Below are 22,673 nucleotides of genomic sequence, written 5' to 3'. Positions count from 1 at the left end.
TCAAATCAGAACCATACAAATTCTAATCTTTTTTTCAGTGAAGATTAGTAATAAAATTTTATTATCAGATATATTTAAAATAAAATTTAAAAAATTCCTTCTTACCATGAAGTATCACAGAACAAGAAAAAGTATAAGTAACCTTTTATTTATTTATATAGATTATTGGGATATATACCTTGATTGACATTGAAAAACCTTGACTGTATTTGTCATCTAAGTTTAGATGACCTTATTTATCCCTAAATGATGTTATTGTGGTAAATTAATTTTCTTGGTATGGGGTGTAATGTATTTGGTGTTTTAGGATGTATGTGCACAGATAGTTTATTCAGTGCCAAGGCATTTGGAATATCACAATGGCCAACCCAAGGTGATCTGATGGTAAGGCTTTGAACCTGTATCCATTTGGTCACACTGGTGACTGAGTAACCAAAGTGTCTGCCTCCATTAGTCATATCTTCAACCTGTATCCACTTGGTCACACTAGTGACTGAGTAACCAAGGCTTCTACCTCAATTAGTCACATCTTGAACCAGTATCCATTTGGTCACATTAGTGACTGAGTAACCAAGGTTTCTGCCTCCATTAGTCACATCTTCAGCCTATACCCATTTGGTAACATTAGTGACTGAATAGCCATGGCTTCTTCCTCCATTAGTCACATCTTGAACCAGTATCCATTTGGTCACATTAGTGACTGAGTAACCATGACTCCTGCCGCTATTGGTCACATCTTGAGAATACATTGGGCCTATTCTACATCCCTGAGACCACAAAGAAATTTTTGGTAAGGAAAACATGTCTGAAGCAAAGCTGGAGACATAGAAAAATGTATGATAAGATATTTGTCAGACAATGATTTTTAATTTCCACTATATTCAGGGGATTGTAACTCACTCCAATCCCCCAGTGAAAACAGGTTTTATTTTAGATAATTGTTAAATTTTGTGAAATGATTGTTTTAAATATTATAGAAATAATTTAATATGAACAAAATTTTGTTTAGCATACTTGCTTCTTGTTGTCATTAATCTGTTTTAAATTTTTTAGCTGTTTTGATTTTTTAAATTTTATTTTCACAAAATTACAAAATTTACATATTGACTTCATTTCAGAAAGTTGATGTTATGGGCAAGCTTGTAGATGATCTTATCAACAAAACACATGAGTTCCTACAGCCAAATCCAGGTGAGAGATTCTTACTAATGTTGGAATGTTATGTACTCAGTAAACCGTACCTTCACAAGTGTTGCATTAATGACTATGTTAAATTATTTCAAGGATGAGGGGCCCCAAGTGGCCGAGTGGTCTAAAGCACTCTCCATTACGGATCACTGCCATCTCACCTCTGCATGCGTGGGTTTGAGTCTCGGATTCGGCTAATGTGGGTATGTGAGAAAGCTTGCCAGTAGCGTCTTGTGGGTCGGTGGTTCTTTCCTGGGTTTTCCCGGGTTCTTCCTCCACCATTAATACTGGCTGCCATGTATAGCCTTTCGTGTGCTGAAAAATGGCGTTAAACCCTACAGCAACAACAACAACAACAACAACAACATTTCAAGGATGACCACTGATGAAATGTTTCAGTATTTAACTTTAAAATAAATTGATATTTTTGCATAATTAAAAGTCCAAGCAATTCCAATCTAGTACACTTAGTCAAATATGTATTCCAGAATAAGGTTCATTACATAGCAGAGTATAGGAAACACTACTCTGTCATTGATTATTCACAAAATTTGCTTCTGTGAATTTTTAAAACAAGTAAAATTTACAGAAGGTGAATGTCTTGGACTTTAGTTATCAATGAAAATACCTCTAGAAATGTGCATGTTTGTGCACGAGTTTCTTGTCACTATGGCATGGCAATAGATATCATGTCATAAAATAGAAAATATGTGAGGCAGAGTTATGGCAAGTTGTAAACTTTATGTTTCTTTCCAAATACTGTTGTTGGGAATATTAAAATTGGATAAACAATTTTTATTTATGATCGTTCAGAGGTTACAATAATTATTGTATTATCTTGCATCAAGTTTCTCCCAGAATACATAGTTACACGAAACACGGGGTTTACAAGTAACATCATGTTTTGATGATGTAATAATGTAATTACATTTGTTGAGCAGTACAGTCAGTTTTGGTTACAAGAGTTAATATTATCAATGACAGGCTTGTAGTATAAGAAATGGATTAACTGGCTTGTGTAATTCTTTTTCTCTGACTGCTGGTATAAGGAGCTTTTATATGTGCCTTGTGGGTTGGTTACACTCCAGTTACTTTAACAGATCTGGCATCACACCTGTACAAACACAAACTCAGTGGTTTCAAAACCTTGTCTCTACCAACAAGAACAATTAATGAATAAATCAAGAATTTTAATGAGGATACTTAATGTGATATTTAAGTTTGATGAATGAAAACAGGATTCTTTGTAGATAGATTTTAATTAATGAAAAGATCAATGTATGAATTCTATCTCTTAATGTTTCTAACACCTCTTTTAAGATTAGAATTCTGTATTTGTAGACCACATATCCACATGCTTCCATTCTGACCTCTATCCCAAAGTCTGAGATTCTTCGGTAAGTCCCTGAGGGTAAGGACTGCCCCAGGGGCAAATATCAGTTGGGTATTTGCATTTGTCTTTTCTTGCTCAGTAACGGTATGGTAATAGACTGGTGATCCCAGTAGTTTCCAAATTATGACCAAGGGGCTTAGTTCCTTGGAATAGGGAATGACCCTGGGTCAGTGTCAGTTGCATGTATAAATTTGTATTTTCATGCCCAGTATATATGATGATATTTTGGGGATCTCAATTGTTCATATGGGTCAGAAAAGACCCTGGGGCATGATACAGTGTTTTTCTCTAGGACACACAATTGCACAGATCCCTGCTAAATGTAATGAATTCCCCCCAATTTCAATCCTGCACAGACAATTTTCTGTGACCATAACAAGACCTGTCAGCTTCAGTGCTGTAATATTTAATATGTTCTGCAGATCATGTATACACTTGATAAAGACCACATACCAAAATAAAGTACTTACTAAGTTGACTTTTTACATTTAAGCAGTCAGGTGTTATGATTAGCCTGTGTTACAAAACTGCTTTTGCTGAGGTTGAAGTGGAAGTCCAGTTATTGTTATGTGATGGCTGAGTCTTTATTATCCAAAGCATCTCTAACTCATATAACATGGTGTTGTTATCATTATGCTGATGCTCTGCTGATAATGGGTAGACTGGTTGTATTCTCTTTATTCATTCAGTTATTTATCACAAGTGTTTATTGAAACATTAGGGATCTATTCATGTTGTTCTTGTACAGAACTCAGACTATCCCCATTAAAAATTAAATACCCCCCCCCCCCAACCACAAATACAAAAATGCCAGAGTGGAAATACCCCCTTAGTGTGAAAATCCTGGACATCACCGATGACCAAGGGGTTCCAGGCTGATATGTATGAACATTCCATTCTCAGAAATGTGAGACAAACAATAAAATAGTTAAAATTGACATAAAATCATCCCTATGTCTCCAAGTCCAAAGAACAAAGGAGTTATTTGAAACATGTAAAATACACCTATGTCTACAAGTCTATAGAACAGAGAGAAAATCACACTTCTAAAAGTATTGGCACAATCTATGTCCATAGGACTATCATTGACTCATTTTTTATTTTTCTAGCTTTAAGAATATAGGAGTTTAATAACATCCAGACAGTGTTACACCATTTATTTACATTTAAAAGTGCATGGATAAATATGCAGGATCATGTGTTATGTGTTAACGCATGTCCTATATGTGTGACTGTGTTGTTTTGGTGTGCGTGTGCTAGCATGTGTAATTGCATGCTTAATATCTTATAAGATCTCTTTCACTATTTATGATATGCTTTTCATACTGGTGGATAAGATTGGGTGAGCAGTCTTGATGGGAATAAGTTTCATTCAACTGATTTGTGGAGGGCATTGCTTGTTGTGATTTGGGGATGAAAGGGACGTGGATTATTAATGGAGGAAATTTTTGGGCACATGACACTTTGGTGTAGATTTCTGGTTGACCTTGGGGGAAAAATCATTTGTTTATGAAAGCAGTTTTTGACAAACTGGATATACCATAATTTAGTGGAAGACTTTACCTTGAATACTAAAATAGGTTCATGTGATGCTTTTGGGGAATTTTCTATTATAGCCATTGGAAAAATGTTAGTCGTGGTATCTCTGTAGAGATTTATACTGATAAATGGTTGTGTTTCAAAGAAGAAGTTTAAATTTCAGTTTGCATTTCTTTAGTATCTGTCTGTTTGAATATGTGTTAGACATTTTTATAATTGTTTCTTCAGTCTGATTAAAATCAGATCTCCACTGTCCTATATAAAGGTCTGCCAGTAACTGCTTAGGGGTCATGTTCTGGTGATCTATGTTATTACTATAATTGCTTTGTTTAAAAGCCAATTAGATGATGTCTTATACCTTTTCATTTGGGAGACTGCACAGTATGGTTGAAGAGCATCAAAGTGTGCTGAATGATTTGAAGCACTTTCAAATTTTGAAAGTTGCATTTCCATTGAATAATGAAAAGGTCACTAGAATGTGATCCCTTAGTGGTCACTGTCAGATCTTCACATAGAATAATGGAGATCTGATTTTCATCAGATTGATTGTTTCTCAGACAAAATAATGTGCATACATATTGATACCTTTTGACGATATTAGTTTAAATTAGGTCTGAATTTCATATTGGTATGTAGACAGACATTACAAACTTCTGATGAATCCATTTTTTGTTTTAGCTTCTAGAGCTAAACTAGCGGCAGTCAACTCATTCCAGAAAATCAGAGGACAGGCTAAGAATGTCCTGTACCCACAGCCAGAAGGCATCTTAGGGGAATATATGCAGAAACATGGGCGTGACCTTGGGGAGGATACACCATTTGGTAAGTTAACATTTTTTCTTTCCTGCAAAACACAGAGAAGACATCTTGTTTACATTTTTCCAACATTTTTGTGGTCTTTTTTAATTTTTGTTTTTATGGGGATTGATGTAAAGTTTTTTTACACCCACCTGAAGGCAGAGGATATTATGTTAAGCTGATATCTGTTATTCCATGATCAAAAAGCTCAATGGTGAAGGTTACTCTGACTGAGATGGGGAAAATATTTTTGACACATTGACTAACGTTCTCTACTATCTACAATTTCCAAGATTTGTAGATGGCTTGAACTTGTTTTTTGGGGGGGTTCAAAAGGCCAAATTTCAAGGTCACTTACTGAAAGAAGAAAAATGTTTCCACACAAGAATAGTACTCCTACATCACATACCTGGATCAAACTTTGTGGATGGCTAGTGCTTGGGTTAGGGAAGAAGTCTTTTGATTTTGGGGTCAAGTGTCAAGGTCACTGTGCTGACTGAAAAAAACATGATAAGGAAGAATTCTATTGATCTCAGTGTCAAAAGGTCAGAAGTCAGGGTTATTGTAATTGAAAGAAGAAAAGTGGTTTCTGCACACAAATTTCAGTAATGTACATTGAGACTGTTAAAACACAGGTTATGCATTTAATTGCCATTACGATACTCCTGTTGCTTTAGGCATATCTTTGAAACTGTTGCATATACAAGACCACTCCGATGGCCTAGTAGTTAGAGCATCCATTTCTGATGCAGGAAGTCACAGGTTGAATCCCAGCTGAGTCATACCAAAGACTTATGAAAATGGTACTAGCAGCTGCCTTGCTAGATGCTCAGCATTAAGAGGTTACAGTTAGGACTTGTTGGCCATACCGCAGGCATTGTAGCGATATGACTGAAAATGTTCTGAAGCTACATTAAAAATCCAAGTCACACACACTGTTGCATGTACAGTGATAAAACTTGATGGGGCATTCAATTTGAGGAGTCTGCTTAATATTTACTAAAGTAGGTCTCTATTATGTATTTGGAACTAGGTTACAGCTAGAGTAGGATTTGAGTTAAACTGTGAAGTGATTCTTCATGCAAAACTTTGAGTGAGTTCTTGTTTACTACAGATTGTTGTGTGTATGAGGGGTAGTTTTGAGGCTTAAAACCAAGTGAGCTTATGGTATGGCCCTGCATCATCCAGCATGCATTGTATGATTTTAAACTTTTCAAAATCGTATGCATCATTTTTAGCCAAGTTCGGCAGAGAATATTCTGTAATGAAGGGCTTTCAGTTGTGTGCAGCTAATATCTATCCACTATCCAATATGGCCACTGTTACTAAAAATAGAATAAACTTTAAATGTCTATTTCTCAAAACCATTTTAAAGAATAGGCCCAAGTTTGATTCAAGGATCCTGGCATGAAGGTTTGTACAACTGATAGTGATCTTCCATCAGATATGACTGCAGCTGCAAACAGTTAAAAGGCCTATAAATGACTTAAAATCCATTCAGCAGAATTTGACAGAAATTGACAATGAAGCTTGGCACATGGGGCTTGAGATTTATCAACATGATGCTAAACTTGCAATTACTAAAAATGAAAGAGCCTTTAAATGAAAAAAAATGCTGAGTATAAATTGGCTAATTAAAATAAACTGTGCTTAAAGGGCTGTGAAAATTGTACAAATTATGCCAAGCTGCCATCTAATATAGCTACCATTGCTAAAAATATCAAAACCTTTAACTTATTCAGTTCAATAACCACTGAATAGAATTTGACCAAAATTGACAGAAAGCGCTCCTGCCATCAAATATATTCACCCTTACTAAAAATATATATATTTTTTTGTAATTGTCTTCAATTCATTAAGTGCTGAACAAAATTTGATCATATTTGACAGAAAATGTTAAGGCATGATATGGTTTCAAGTTTTACAAATGATGACCATCTGCCGTCAGATATGGCTACTATTTTTAAAATTAGAAAAACATTGAAACAACTTTTCTCCAGAACCACTGAATGGAATTGAAATAAATTTAACAGAAAACAATCCTGGCATGAAAACCTTTCACATTTGTATCTATTATGCCAGTCTACCAACACAGATGGCCACATTTATTAAAATTAGAAAAACCTTAGATTACTTTTAGTAAAATAAAGCTGAGCAGAATTTTTATCGAATTTGATGAAAAGCATCCTAGCATGAAGGTTGTTAATATTACTTATAGTGTATATGCTATCCAATGTGACTGGTGTTTCTAATGAATTGCCCACTGAACTTAGACACAAAGACACAGTGATCACATTCAAGAGGGCTCTCAAAACTCACTTAATTCGACTGCAAGAACAAACTGAAAGACCTAATAATGTTTCCTGCCTTAAATATTCTCAGCATGTTTAATGTTTTCTAATTTCATGGTGTTTGTTTTTGTAATCATATCATTATATGTTTTTTGTCTTACAGGTGTTGTCTAATGTTGTATAGCACTTAGAGCTTCTAAAGATTAGGCGCTATACAAAGTCCTCATGATTATTATTATTATTATTATTATTATTTCTATAAATAAAAAATCTGTGCACATAAAAATTACTGAACAGAACAGAAAGCATCATCACATAAAGGTCTTTCTGATATGCACAGTGATTATTCATGCACAGTGATTATTCCAAGAGTTTCACACAGTAGAGCAGTGGGCTGCAGATGAGATTAGGTGCTCTGAAATTAACTTTTTTCTTAATTATCGGAGCATAAATATGTAACTATTAGCAGGGGAGGGGTGTCCCAAAATTTTGTGAAGTTAAGTAATAGCCCTCATACAGTGTGACCCCCGCTATAACACGGTAGTTGGGAGTCATAGAACCCAACTGTGCTGTAGATCGAACCGTGTTATAAGCAACCAGTTAAGTTAGCTGAAGAAAATATGCATATACCCAAATAAAATTTGCGGGGTGGGTGGGGGTGGGGTAGGTAATTATTGTGGGTTCAAAAATATGTGCTTCATTGGCACAGTTACCATCTTCAATTGATGTATATTAAATGAGAATATGCCTGTAGTGAAACAGAGAAGGCATACATAATATTTTACGTTATTCAGGGAACCAAGCATTGGTATATATACGTGTATACTACATGTCTAATGTATAGCATGAATAGAGTATCAACACCGTGTACTCACCCACAAAGCTCATCACATACATTGACTCCACAAGTAATTCCATCCAAAATATGCACACACAGAGATTTAAAATAGTCAGTAATTTTGTCACAGATCATATAGGTCTGAATTCAGTGGGAAAAAGATGGCACAATCACGTAACAAATGATGAAGCACATTTACTTTTAAGCACATCCAAAGTCAGTAAAAGATAGTTTGCGTTTTAATCTGCTGTTATTAGCGTTTGTAAGCATAAACTTTTTTCCTGCAAAAAGGTAACTTTCACGGCACAGTAAACATGTTCCAGTCACATTGGAAAATGAAACAATCCATCAGATATCATTGCTTTTAATTAAGTTTAGTACTGACTTCCTTTAAAGAAAGGTTCTTTGTTTTTATTGAAGATTGTAGTCAGCTTTTTGATGAAGGGTGCATGACTTATTAAAGTCACCACTAAAGGCCAGCTTTGGAGAACCAAACAAATGCCCATTTCTTATTGTCGCGGCAACATCAAATAATTGTATTCATGATTGAAAGCATTTTTTTTCTCCAATTGTTTAGTACGTTTTCGTAACAATCGTGTTTCAAAGGTAATCTGTTCTCTTTGAAATTTCAGCAAACTATTTTATCTGGGTACATTTGTAAAAAGGAATTGGCAGTCATTTGGTCAATTTTAGACACTGTTCCTCACTGCATATTGAAAGACAAAGAAGTGTAAGATTCTTTTTTTATATTTATGGTAGTGGAGTGATGCTGCATTCCACGCATGCACCAGAAATTTTAATAAAGGGTAAACGGATGATAGATATGCAGGTGTTTTGATCTGATTACAGGGATTACTACAGAAAATGTGAGTGTTTTGAAGGATTTAATTTTGAGTGACAAGAAGAGGAATTTTACTTGCCATCCACATACAAATGTCAATTTATGTAAATATATTAATTACTAGTGAGTGGTCAAATATCTGATGAAAGATAGATTATGAGATAGACTCATCTGATTGATCTCCACTACCAGAAATGTCAACAACAAAAATAAAAATGGATATCTCACAACATAGAGTGCTCATGCTAGATGTCAACATAAGCGGATTATACTATATCAATGCACTGTTAAGATGGTTTGTCAATATTGACAAAGAATTTGTTTATGTAACAATAGATAAATTTCAGTGCATGTTATATCAAGTTTGTGGCTTCCTTTCATGGGGCCTCTGAATTTCTCCACACCTAACCAATGGTTGTATAAACAAGTTTAAACATCCAACAATGTTGCCAATAATAATAAAAAATCACCAGATGGTATATTTTCCCACCAGTAAGGAAAAAACCCTCATAATTTGAGACATTTGTGGAGCCTTGCGCAGTCCCTGAATAAACTTTTTACACCTTATTTTTCTTACTTTTAAGAATGAAAATCTTTGTTCGTATATGAGAAAAATACATATACAATTTCAGGAGTCACGCCACGTTCATCTTTTATTATTCATATGTGATCTCTTCCCCAAAATGATAATATTATTTTTACGTTTTTTTTGGTACTTTTAAGAAAGATTTTTTTTCATGTACAAGAAAAATACATGTATATGAAATTTTGGGAGCAGCACCACGACTGTGTTTTATCCGAATTTGTGTTATAACAGAGCATGCTATAGCAGGGTCACACTGTACTTGGAAAAGTTGGGAACCACTTTATGTTCCAGCAGATGTGTGTGTGATTAAAAAATGGAAAAATTACCACCAGATACTGAAAACTGCAGTTGGTATAATGTTTTTAATGAAAGTGTCTCATTGCTCACTTACAAAAAAAATCACTTGACAAGTGACTGACTACATTTGTTGTTCTTGATGTCAAACATTTACATGGTCAGAATGAATGCTACAGATTTCATCATACCTAAAGAAACCAACTGTGCATTTATCTGTACAATATAGAAATGAGAATGGTATTCATCCATCCATTGAAAAGTAAGAATTGTATTTTTGTGGTACATATCTTTCTGTCTGCTATTTATGACCCACTATAATTGTGGTTGGGACATGTAGTGTTAGCATTGTCTTTTAATAGCATCACTATAATTGTGGTTGGGACATGTAGTGTTAGCATTGTCTTTTAATTGTACCACTATAATTGTGGCCGGGACATGTCATCATCATCATGAGTCTCATGAGCTAGTGTGGTCGTTGAGGCACTGTGCTGCTGAACATCGGACCAGTTCCCTCCACTTGTCTCGATCATGTGCCAATGCCTGTGTCTCCGCAAAACTTTTCCTGGTCCATTCTGTGATGTTGTCAGTCCACTTTTTTCTCTGTCTACCTCTCCTTCTGCCACCTTGGACACTGCCCTGAAGGACTGTTGTGGATAGACTGTTGGCTCTAGTGACATGGCCATACCAGTTCAGCTTTCTCTTTTTGACGGTGGTGAGGAGGTCCTCATATTGGCCTACTTCGCGCCTGATGGTGTTACGCACTTCTTCATTTGTGATGTGGTCCATGTAAGAGATACCAAGGATGGTTCTGTAGCATCTCATTTCAAGTGACTGGATTCTTCGTTGTAATTCTTCAGTCAGGGTCCATGCCTCACATGAGTACAAAAAGACTGAGATGACTAGAGCTCGCAATAGTCTGATTTTAGTTTTCAGACAGATATTCTTGTCTCTCCAGATGGGTCTTAGCTTTGACAAAGCTGCCATTGTTTGTGCTGCTCTTGACAAAATTTCTGCTCTTGATCCCTCTTCATTGATTATGGAACCAAGATATTTGAACTGACTCACTGTTTCCAGTTCCTGTCCTCTGACTTTAATCTTGGCTGAGATTTGTTTGCCACTATTTGTCATCAGTTTTGTCTTCTCAGTGCTTATCTCCATGTCAAATCTGGAAGATGTTTCATCCAGGTTCTTCACTAAGGTGGCTAGCTCGTCTTCACTGCCTGCCAGCCCATCAATGTTGTCTGCAAAGCGGAGGTTGGTGATGTTACGCCCTCCAGTGCTGACTGTCCCACACTGGTTTTCCAGGGCTTCGCTCATGATGCACTCTAAGTAGATGTTGAAAAGCGTGGGTGACAGGAGACAGCCTTGACGCACTCCCACTGTTGTCTTTAACCGGTCCCCACAGCACCTTGGACAATTACTACACTGGTAGCCTTGGCGTACAGCTGCTTGATGGTATTGGTTAGTTTTTGACCCATGTTATACTTCTTCATTGTGGCCCACAATGCCTCATGCCACACTCTGTCAAAGGCCTTTTTGAAATCTATGAACACATGATAGATGTCTTGTTGGTGTTGCAAGTACTTTTCGTACAGAACCCTGAGATTGAATATTTGTTCTGTTGTGCTTCTTCCACTCCGGAACCCGGCCTGTTCTTCAGTGATTATTTCTTCTGCTTGTGGTTTCAGTCTGTTCAAGATGATCTTCAGCATTACCTTACTAGCATGGCTGATCAAACTGATAGTTCTTTAATTTTGGCACAGCTGGAGATTGCCTTTTTTGGGAAGTGTTATAACCAGTGACTGGGTCCATTGTGTTGGCCATTCACCTGTCTGCCAGATCTTGTTGCAGATTTTTGTTAGTAGCTCTTTCACTGATTCTCCCCCATTCTTGATAAGTTCAGCTGGGATGTTGTCTACTGCAGCTGCCTTCCCATTCTTCAGTGCTCTTATTGCTGACTCCACTTCTTTGAGAATGGGGAAGTCATCATCATTTGATGAGTTTGAAACTTCAAGCACCTCTGGGTCTCCTGTGGACTGATGGTTGTAGAGTTCTTTGCAATACTCAGTCCATCTTTCTGCAATGTCACTCGCTTCTGTGAGGCATTTTCCATTTTTGTCTTGAATGGTACTGACTCTTGGTTGTTTCTGTCTGGTGAGGTCTTTCACAATTTGGAATGCCTGTTTGCTGTTATTCTTTATCAGACTGTTCTCCATTTCTGTGCACTTTTGTCCAATCCAATTTTCTTTTGCTTTGCTCAAGTTTTTTCTGATATTCTTGTTTATTTCTCAGTACTTCAGTGCCCCTGTTGTGTGTCTGGTGTTTTTTAGTTCTCTTCAGGCATCACACAACTTCAGAATCTCCTCTGTAACCCAGGGTATTTTCTTCGGGCGATGGAGGCCAATGATGTCCTTGGCAATTGCTGTCATGACTGTGTTGAAGGTGTCTGTCATCTCATTGACATAACCATCCATCACAAGGAGTGGAGCAAATTTTCCTCCAGTTGTGGCTTGGAATGACTTGCAGATGTTAGGGTCCTTCAGTTGTTCAAGGTTGAATTTGAGCCTGATGTTCTTTGGCTTGTTAATTTTCTTCAGCCTCACTCGGAAGTTCATAATCACGAGGTCGTGATCACTCCCAACATCAGCACCTGGGAATGTCCTTGGTTTTGCTCTATTGATGCCAGATTGGTAACAGTTTTGAACCAGTATGTAGTCGATCTGGTTGTGATGGGTTCTATTTGGTGAGTGCCATGTCCAGCATCATGAAGCTTTATGTTGTCCCAGGGTGTTGGCTAGTACCAAGTTGTTGTAGCTTGCGAACTCAAGCAGCCGTCTCCCTCTTTCATTGGTAAGCTCATTGCAAGAAGGTCCACAATGTACTTCCCAGTCTTTTAGAGCATCTTTGCCAACTTTGGCATTCCAGTCTCCTTGGACAGTGAGGATATCTTTCTTAATGACAGTGTTTAGAATACCCTGTAGTTTGTTGTAAAATTCCTCTGTTTATTCATCATCATGATCGGTAGTTGGAGCATAGACTTGGATAATTGTGATGTTAAAGGGAGATGCTTTCAGACGAATGGAAATGATTCTGCTAGATATGGGGCAGCATTCCAGCACAGATCCCTTGATGGCTTTATTTACAAGGAAGCCTACTCCATTTATGGACTTGTCACACTCTCCACTATAGTATAATATATGCCCATCTTCGGTTTGGTGTTCTCCTAGGGATTTCCATGTAGCATTAGCATAGTCTTTTAATTTGACAAGATAATCTTGGCATTCAGGTCAGTTTCTCAAACACTGTGTGGTATCCATGTTGCATGATCACATTTCTAGTATTTTTTGTTAATGGAGTGTATTGATTAATTTCATTTAATTTGTTAATGGAATATATTGATTTATTTCAATGCAATTTTCAGTGCAAGGTTTGCATTACAAGACTGGACTTACATTTTGTTACATATCTACCAGCTGTTCTTTTTATGAAACTCATCAATGACTGCAAACTCAAATATAATATTTTTTATTTGGATTATTTCATGCTTTATTTTCATTAAACTAATATAAATATTAAGCAACTGAATAAATAAATAAATTACGACTGTAATTCAATGCAATTTGTTCATTAATAAATATCAGAATTGAATTTGAGTGTGCAAGTTGAAAAGTGTTAGTAAATGCAGTTTCTGATGGTTTCATCTTGATATTGTACATTATCCCATATCAGGTCACTATCCAGATGATAGCACACTGGCCTTGTAAAACACTAAGATATAATTCTAATAATATTTAATGAGGCTCTCAGCTTGAGTATGTATCTGCTCTAATTAAAGTATCTATTTCCTGTCTCAGAGTGGAAGGCTTGTGTTTTTAAGTTGGTCAGCTAGCCTGACATAAATTAAATCAGTCTCATTTATTACAGATAGCATGTAGTGCGTTCCTTATGCAGAAATAACAAGGTGCAACACTCAGCCCATTTTGAGAGCATCTGCTGCTTGTAACTGATATTATCAAGATTCTCCCCATGGGTTTTACATGGATACATTGGGATATAATTATAAGGTTCCTTCTAATAGTAAAAAATAAAAAAAATAGATTTTATACAGAAGTATACATTGGACTGGTATGCCCAGCAAAGAAACAACTATGAGCACAGCAATGGAAAAGAAATTATGAGTACTTTAATATTTGTATACCGTAATGTATAGAGCAATAGTATGCCCTGATAATGTAAGTCACTAATGAAATGAGAAATTAAGTGTTATCATAGTATGAGCTCTATTTTATAAAAGGCCATAGCAGTATTTTTTAAAAATATTTTTTATTTCTTTATTGAATAGATCAAACTTATCATTTGTAGATAAATGTAGGTGGACTAATTTGATGCTAATAGTGGGCCTTGGTTTCAATACACCTTTAAATTGCTTCCCTTCCCAAAAACAAAAATGTTTCAAAACTTTAAAAATTCCTAATTATTACCATGATTTTTGGATAAAAGGCAGTGAGTATAAAATATCATTGGTGCATTTGTTAGTACTTGCTTTTATAATTGTGCATAACTCCTACTGTTTAAGAGAGAGACTTCAAACTTTGGGATATGTTCAGGGGTGTACACTGATTTTAGAATTTGAAACAGCCTGTGGGGTTAGATTTTCATAAATGTAAAATAACTCCCAAAATTGGGAACAACATGTTTTCAGATTGTTCTGTGTGTGATCAAAAACTTCTGTGTGAACAGATGTCAGATAATGGGTTAGAATTAGGCTCCATGTCATGCCTTGGGGGCATACAGTTGAGGTTAGAACTTAGAAACCATTGAGAGCCCTACTCTGTCACTAAATAAGCACTTATTGGATGTGACAAGACAGATTCAGATATCCATCTGGTTTTGGCCTCTCTGCCTACTTTTACCCCAGGGACTTGACCATAACATGGAAAACTAATTGAGGTCCCCACCCTACAACCATACATACATTTGCTTGGCATAAAAGGGTGAACTCTGATATGGTATTAATATTTAGCCCTGGGTCTATTCTTCTGAGATCTGAAGCTAGTGGGTGCAGAATTTTGGTGTTTCTCTGACAAAGCATGTGGAAATATGTATTTTGAAAGCTTTTGAGCACTGTACAAGTCATGTATTACCTAAAATAGTATTTCTATCCCAGTGTATTATTTTGATTTATCTTGAAAATTGCAAGTTGTTTTGCATGCACAGTATTATCATTTCATATTTTTCATGGTTGTTTGGTAAATCGCTTGAGTTTTAATGGTGCTTTCAACAAATTATTGAATGTATCAGTCAGAGGGAATGGAATTAAGTGCATTTCACAAGTACTGAGGCTGACCAGGACAGGTATCCATAAATCTTTTATCCGTGCATTTTATGCCCCTGTGCTAGCTATGGAGAGGTATATACTATATTCCATGTCTGTCGTATCTCATCATGTTAAGGCACGTCCATCATGAATTTAATTTCTGTTCAATAACTTTTGAAGGAAATCATAGATTAATACTGAATTTAGTATGAAGTTTGCTTCTCAGATTTAAATGTATTTTTTTAAGGGAATTATTGTCCTTAATTAGGGAGCCTTGATCCCTTGGTTCTTAAGGCATCAGTCTTGAAATCCAGGGATCTCAGGTTCAATACCCATCCAGGTCAGGATTGGTTACTTCCTGGAGAAGGGCACATAGCTTCAATTTCATCGGCATGATATAGGCGGATGTTGTGCCAAAGTGCTATTAAAAACCAACCATTGTCAACTTTCTCTGTTCGACTGAGAACTTTGCCCTTTAGTTGTGTCATTGGCAGGGAATCAATGTGGTGTTGACATGCTCAGTTGATTTTTATGGAGTTCACAGATTGAAATAGCTTACAGTAAGAAGGAGGATTAATTTGACATTGAAGTATTGTTATTTTTAAGCTTCATAATTTTTCTCTTTTGCCTAAAAAGCATATTAAAATATACATTATCTGAAAGTTCTTAAATAGCTAGTTATAATGCAACAGAGTATTATTATATTTTAATCATCTCGGTTATGAGGGGCACAATTTTACATTTTGTGACTTGTCTCAATTTTGTGCCCCAGGTATCAGCTTAACAATGAACTTGATTCAAATGAGATTAATTTGGTACAATCGCCTACAAGTATAGTTTTCAAATAAACTTGTACATATTTGGCATTTGTGACGGATGACTGAGTAGTACTGCCACCTTAAAATCTGCAGAGAAAAAAAAACTATGCTAGGATTCATAATCCCCAGGACACAAATACGTAGTATAGTAAATTTTGATATCAGTATACTAAAAAAATTACAAGCACTTGAAAACCCATTATTGGAAGTCAATGAATTTGCAACTGAACAATTTATGCTACCTTTCTTAAACTGGCCTTAACCTCATGTGTAATTGGAATTGTTTACTGAAATGTTGCATGTAGTCATCATTTATATAGGTGTACACATAGACAAATTTCATGGTAATTGGAGATGGTTATGCAGAGAGCTCAGAGTGATGTGTGATGGAATGACCTTTAGTGAATTGTTCCAGGAATTTTCATTTTGTTTTCATGATTTTGCAAAAGTACTAAACATAATATTCAAACTTCTTAATTTCCCAGAATCAGTGCCATATCACAATTCATTAAATGGGGTCAGGTCAGAGGTCATGCATGTGTGTTTCAACATCACACTGACACAATCTTGGCTATACAATACAGATTAGCTGTCTCAGATAGCCAAGTGAACTTACAATATGGCATAGAGTCAGTTGTGCATTGAGCATCTTGCATCATCTGTCCATCCATCAACACTTGTTAACACTCCAGAGGCCTTATTTCTGGTTAGATTTTGATCAGGTTTGGTATGTAAGTCTATATCATCAAGACAGAAAAGTAGCTACATGTATCTGCATTAAGGCCTATACAGGAACCTTAAAATACACTTGTTATGAAGATACTGTTGGGAATTCTCAAGATAACTTATAATATTCACAAAGAAATATATTGTCTGGTCAGATAGTAATACTTTAGTATTACCTTTTCACTAGCAATTGGATTCAGAGTTACAGTCAGTCTTCTATTCATTTGTCTGGTTTTGATCTTTGATCAGTATAATCTCAACTAACATTGGAGCCCTATCATATTTCATTGTTTAAAATTCTTGTCAAGAGTCTTGTTTTCTGTCAAATCAATTAGCCAGTCAAATTGTGGCTTACACTGGTTTGAATTTCATTGAAAGGTTAAGCTGACAGGTAGATTTGGTTGGACTATAACAACATAAATCAATGGTTGCATTTTGTAACAATGAACAACTACATCAGTTTTACCCACTGGATGGGAGACATGTTGGTTTTCTGAACCGCTTCGGTGGCCTAGTGGGTAGAGTGTCCACCTCGAATGTGGCAGGTCATGGGTTCGATCCCCGGCCGAGTCATACCAAAGACTTACAAAAATGGTACTAACAGCTGCCTCGCTTGGCGCTCAGCATTAAGAGGTTAGTGTTAGGACTGGTCGGCCTGGTGTCAGGATAATGTGACTGGGTGGGACATCATGCTACATGTCTGCGGCATGATGCCCCAGTGCTAGACATCACTATAAACTGCCACATTGCAGACATTGTAGCGATATGACTGAAAAATTGTTAAAGTTACGTTAAAAATCCAAATCACATCACATCACATCACATTGGTTTTTTGCTGTCCATCTGTCGTCTGTCTGTTCATCATGCTATGTTGTAAGCAAGATAGCTACAAAAAACTATTGAGGCAAACTAGACCAGGTTTGATATGTAGATACCATGAATGCATTCTAAGACCTGGCTGAGTTTTGGTTTCTCAGATCTTATTTTTTACTGATTTTTTTTAATAGGTTTTGGATTTAAACATTTTTGACAACAGCACTGTAGGCAGGTTTAAACAAAAATTACTTGAGTAGACAAATTAAATTTGATATTGATAAATGAATGACTAGATTGGATTTCCATATCAATGTAACAGTTTTTCAAACAATTTTTATAGACTTTTGAAACTTAGAAGACCCAGACATTTAAATAGTGTTTCCTTTCACCATCATATGTGCTTCAGAGACCCCTACTATTTTTATTTGACCCCTTGTCTGACATCAAGGTTATTTATTTTACTGAGTCTGACCCCCCCCCGTTCTTACACCAAGGGCATATTTGACTCTAAATCTTGTACCCCAAGAGTAAACATTGTTAAACATAGTTTTGAGCTTGTTGGAATTAGACCTTTTTTAACATAAAACATTTTGTTTCAAGATTAAGTAACTGGTACTTGAGGAAAACAGATAAAGTTTGATTAATATATCTGTATTTATATGTATATATCCTCATTAGATTTTCAGGCCATTACAACAGTTTTTCCTTTTCTTAAATGCATTTTTCACTTTTCTGACTTTTCTTGGCAAATGCCTTGTTAGTACAAAATAACAAAATCCGTTTGAGTTAAACCAGCAATTTTGCATGTTTGTAGGGTTGTAGATGACTTGATCAGATTTTCATGATATTATAAAAATGTGAATGTTTTTTGACTTAACTTTCTTTTGTCAGCAGTGTTCTACAAACACAAATTGGATGGATAGGTATAATCCTCCTCAATTGGACAGATGTCAAACTTCTCCATATTTCAGCCTCCCAAAATGACTGTGGTATCCAGATGAAATCAGGTTCAGAGAAAGATGAGTTGCAGCAGAATATTTTTGTATATTGCTGGTTAATGTTCTTGAAATGGGTTTTTTATATTGATTTACATAGTTTGCAGTGGATCTTATTGCTGAGTCAGTCATTGAGGAAGATCTGTAATCCAGCTGTTTTTAGAACATTGTTTTCATTTGTTAGTGTCATATTTCTTTTGAATAGCTCTTTTTTTCCTGTTTTTTTTTTCCTTCAGGTTTTTCTAGCCTTTAGAGTTATTACTGGAGTTGCAAACGTCTGTTGTTTGCAAATTATGCACGAGTTATTAATTTTATCATTGGAACCCAGTCATCAGATGATACATGTGTGGTCATAGAAATAATTTGAAATCATTTATCGCTTAGTTTCTTTTATTTCTTTTATTTCATTTAATATGATAAAATAAACAATTGCAATTGGTAGAGTAAATTTAGTTTGCATCTGGCCACATTGACTGGCTATTCATTTTTTTGTTTGCACCAGTCAGATACTGGAATTGAAATGGATGTACATATACTAGTAGGGGCCCCGAGTGGCCGAGTGGTCTAAAGCACTGTCCATTATGGATCACTGCCATCTCACCTCTGTCTGCGTGGGTTCAAGTCTAGGATTCAGCTAATGTGGGTATGTGAGAAAGCTTGCCAGTAGCTTCTCGTGGGTCGGTGGTTCTTCCTGGGGTTTTCCCGGGTTCTTCCTCCACCATTAATACTGGCCGCCATGCATAGCCTATCATGTGCTGAAAAATAGCTTTAAACCCCACAACAACAACAACAACAACATATACTAGTAAGTTTTATAACCAAGACAAATTGTTTTGTGGCTTCCTAAAAATGAAATTTACTCATAAAGTATCTTTTTTGGCATATTTTTAATGTGACTTTGATATTTTACAGGGTCCAGTCTGGTAGAAGCTGGAGAGTCATACAAAAGACTAGGAGAAATAAAGTATTCATTGGAGGAAAATGTCAAACAGAACTTCCTGGAGCCTCTCTCCCACCTCCAGTCCAAAGACCTTAAAGAAGTCAATGTAAGCCTTCTTGTACATTTAGCTAAATTAGTCAGAAAATGCTGAGCAGACTCTGTCAAATGGCATCATTCATACTGAGTTTCATGTATCTTTAAATTTTTCCAGTCTGTATTTTTTAAAATTACATTTGGTATCATATAATACCAAGAATGTTCTTCAAGTAAACAGCATAACTGATATATTTCAATTATTTAAATTTATTGCTATTTTATTGCACTTGTTCTTCATGGAGAGGAAATTAAAGACCATTAAGGTGACCTCATATCAGATTTTTTACAGTGTGCATTGTTTCCTTGTTCAGTATGGCAACACTTCTTAAGTAGTTACAGAGCAAAAACAGCAATCTAAAACTGTCTACCTTGTATCATCCTCAGTAATAATTCCAGTGTTCAATGAGATGCAGCAAACTATTGCTTTTGTTGTTTTTTTTAAATTTTTTGTAGTCTTTTTTAGTTTTTTTTTTATTTTTTGTGTGTTTTTGGTTGTCCTTTTTGTGTGTTTTTTGGTTTTTTTTTGTGTTTTTGGTCACACACATAGTTTTCGGTAAAGTGTGTTTTTGATCACTATGTTCAGATATGTCAGTCAGATTGCGTGGCATCATTGTAACTTTTAATTCATCCGGGCATAAGACCAGGTCATTATATGGTATGGCTCAGCAATTGTGTATTGTTCATTGAGAATGGTCCATTGTGTGTCATGCTTCCATGAATAATTGCTTGATAACACTCTGGAGGCCATATTTTTAAATCTGAATTGGATCAAACTTAAAATATCAAGATTCATGTTCAGTTAATAAGGTGATCTTACATCAGATTGACTCAGTTTGTTACCACTCTGGAAACTTGGATCTAATTTGGATCAGTTTTGGACATGCATGATTAAGATGCTGAATGAGTTAAGTAATCAAAGAGATTGTTACATGTGCAGTGATCTTGTATCTAATTTGCAGAGCTTGTTGACCCTCTGGAAACCATGGTTCTCATTAGTTTTGATTGACCCTTTTCATACTGATGTGTAGAACTGGAAATTTGTTGAGTGAGTAGTTTATCAGCATGAGAGAATGCACTGAATCAGGTTAATCTGGCTTCACAGGATATGTTTTTCAAATAATTTTTCAAAGTTGTGTACCATTTTAAGAAGCATAAAAGTTTCTTTAAAGCCATATTTTCACTTTAAAATTTCAGTTGTAAAAAGTTTCATTTTAAATTTTGAAGAATCGTGTGTGCAGTTGGACCCAACTTGTGGGAGAATATATAGTGTTGTTGATACTGAATTTGATAGAGGAATTCAGTCTAAATTGCACACTCAGAAATAACTATTCATGCATTTTCATTGACGACTGTGTTTATATTTTTAGATTCACTGAATTGTACTTGTAACTAAATTCCAGTTTATTCAGAATTATTTTTGCATTGTAAAGGTAAGATATTTAGAAATCATAAAAAGAGATGTTTGACAATATTAAAGGGAAAAACTCGTTTGATATTTCATTTTAATATTCCTTGACTTGATGCTCTTTTATGCTTATTCTTTCTGCCAGCTTAAAAAACACATTTATTTCTTTATTCTGAAACTTAAAGCTTATGGTGCCATATTCTTATGATTGGAACCATGTGATGTAATTTCAGCATCACAGAAAGAAACTTTCAGGCAGACGACTTGATTATGACTGTAAGAAGAGGAAGAAGGACAAAGGTATGTATCGGAACTATCTCTCAATGTAATGTTTGCTATAACTTGTTTTTAATACTTTAATAACTGAAGTGTTAGGAATCACTGCACATGGATAAAGCAAGGTTTATAAACCATGCTGTGCAAAACTTAGAGCAAGTTTTAAGCTCTCTGTTTTTCACAGCTTATTGTTCTATGTGACAGCTAGGGGTCAACAAGTCTGTGACTTTTTGTTGTACATGACAGCTAAGGGTTAATGAGAGTGATTTGTGTCCAAATTTAGAGCAAAGTGCAAGCTTGCTTTCTCAGATAAGCTTACAAAATGAAATGTTTTAAACATACAGCTTCCAGAAAGTTGATGCTACTGATTAATAGTGTGTACATGATTTAATTTGATTTATAAATCAAGGTATATAAACCTTATTTTTTCATGGGCAGAGACCCTCTACTAGCTAGTGAACTGACTGCAATGAATTTCTTTTGCTAACCTCATAGACTTTTTTTCTTTAATTTCACATTCTTTCCTGACTTAATTAATTGGGTAAAAAGACTTATGCACACACAGCAGAGAACCACAACCCATAGTTTTGCAGCAATATATCCATGACTCAGAATTCAGATTTGAAAAAATATTGAATCTTTATGCCAAAATAGAGCCATGAATACTTGTAGACATCTGCATGTACATAAGTACACAGTGATTACTCCAGGCTTTGCACACAGAGAGGGATTTTTCCATCACATGTTCAAATAGGAGATTGTCAGTTTTAATAAAAGACAGTTTTTATCAGAATATTATCTTTGAATAGACCCCATATCATATACTTCACCAAACAAGTATCATGAATGGTTTTTATGATTAAAGATCATACTGTAAGTTGTTCATCTTTATTATTGGCATAATTAGAACAGTTATGCATTTCTCCTTCAAATATGTTCCCCGATCACAATAATGTTTGGATTATAAGTCCTGTTACCTCCCAAATTCACCTCTCCCAACGATGAAAATTCATCTCCTCCATCTATAATATATAGACAGAGGGCAATAACTCTTGCCCCATTACCTCCCCTTGTCACCTACAGTTGGCACTGGTTTAAGCTTTCACTGTGTGAACTGACAACATTATTTATTTGACCTCCCAAAACAAAGTGGATATTTGTGCATTTTCATTCCATCCATTGAGGATTATGTTATTTTCAGATGTATTAATGATTATTCTGCAGGTGGTATAACTTATTTTATTTTAAATTTTGACTATAATTATGTGAATTATTTTTCCTATGTAGACTTTTTTCTGCATTCTCAAACGACACGGCTCTGCATGGCTACATTTTACTAGAAAGCGTTCACGTTCATGTTCACGCACAATATTTATTTATCATCCTTGGTATAGCAAACACTATTTATTTATCATCCATGGTATAGCCTGTATCTCTGACATTTTTAACACAGTTAATTATGCATTTCTTTTTTTTTCTCTCTCTTACTTTTCATTTTATAATCAACTATGAT

The 22,673-nt window shown here is 35.5% G+C and overlaps 1 protein-coding gene across 6 annotated transcripts in view; it reads left to right on the top strand.

Moving 5' to 3' along the window:
• Positions 1-22,673, top strand: part of LOC149800599 (endophilin-A3-like) — a 114,877-nt gene that overhangs the window by 14,523 nt on the left and 77,681 nt on the right. For 3 of the 6 annotated variants that reach the window (XM_089954590.1, XM_089954588.1, XM_089954585.1), the window contains exons 3-6: positions 1,119-1,191; positions 4,799-4,942; positions 19,356-19,489; positions 21,118-21,184. In XM_089954590.1, the coding sequence (XP_089810716.1) occupies positions 1,119-1,191; positions 4,799-4,942; positions 19,356-19,489; positions 21,118-21,184 (418 nt within the window). Of the gene's footprint in view, positions 1-1,118; positions 1,192-4,798; positions 4,943-19,355; positions 19,490-21,117; positions 21,186-22,673 lie in introns of all 6 variants that reach the window. The other 3 variants (XM_089954589.1, XM_089954586.1, XM_089954587.1) reach the window with 1 other exon arrangement.

This window comes from Sinohyriopsis cumingii, chromosome 4, assembly GCF_028554795.1.
Source record: "Sinohyriopsis cumingii isolate HCF-2022 chromosome 4, ASM2855479v2, whole genome shotgun sequence".
Classification (NCBI taxonomy): Eukaryota; Metazoa; Mollusca; class Bivalvia; order Unionida; family Unionidae; genus Sinohyriopsis; species Sinohyriopsis cumingii.
Note: the sequence above shows the minus strand (reverse complement) of the source record. Positions and strands in the feature narration are given on the sequence as shown.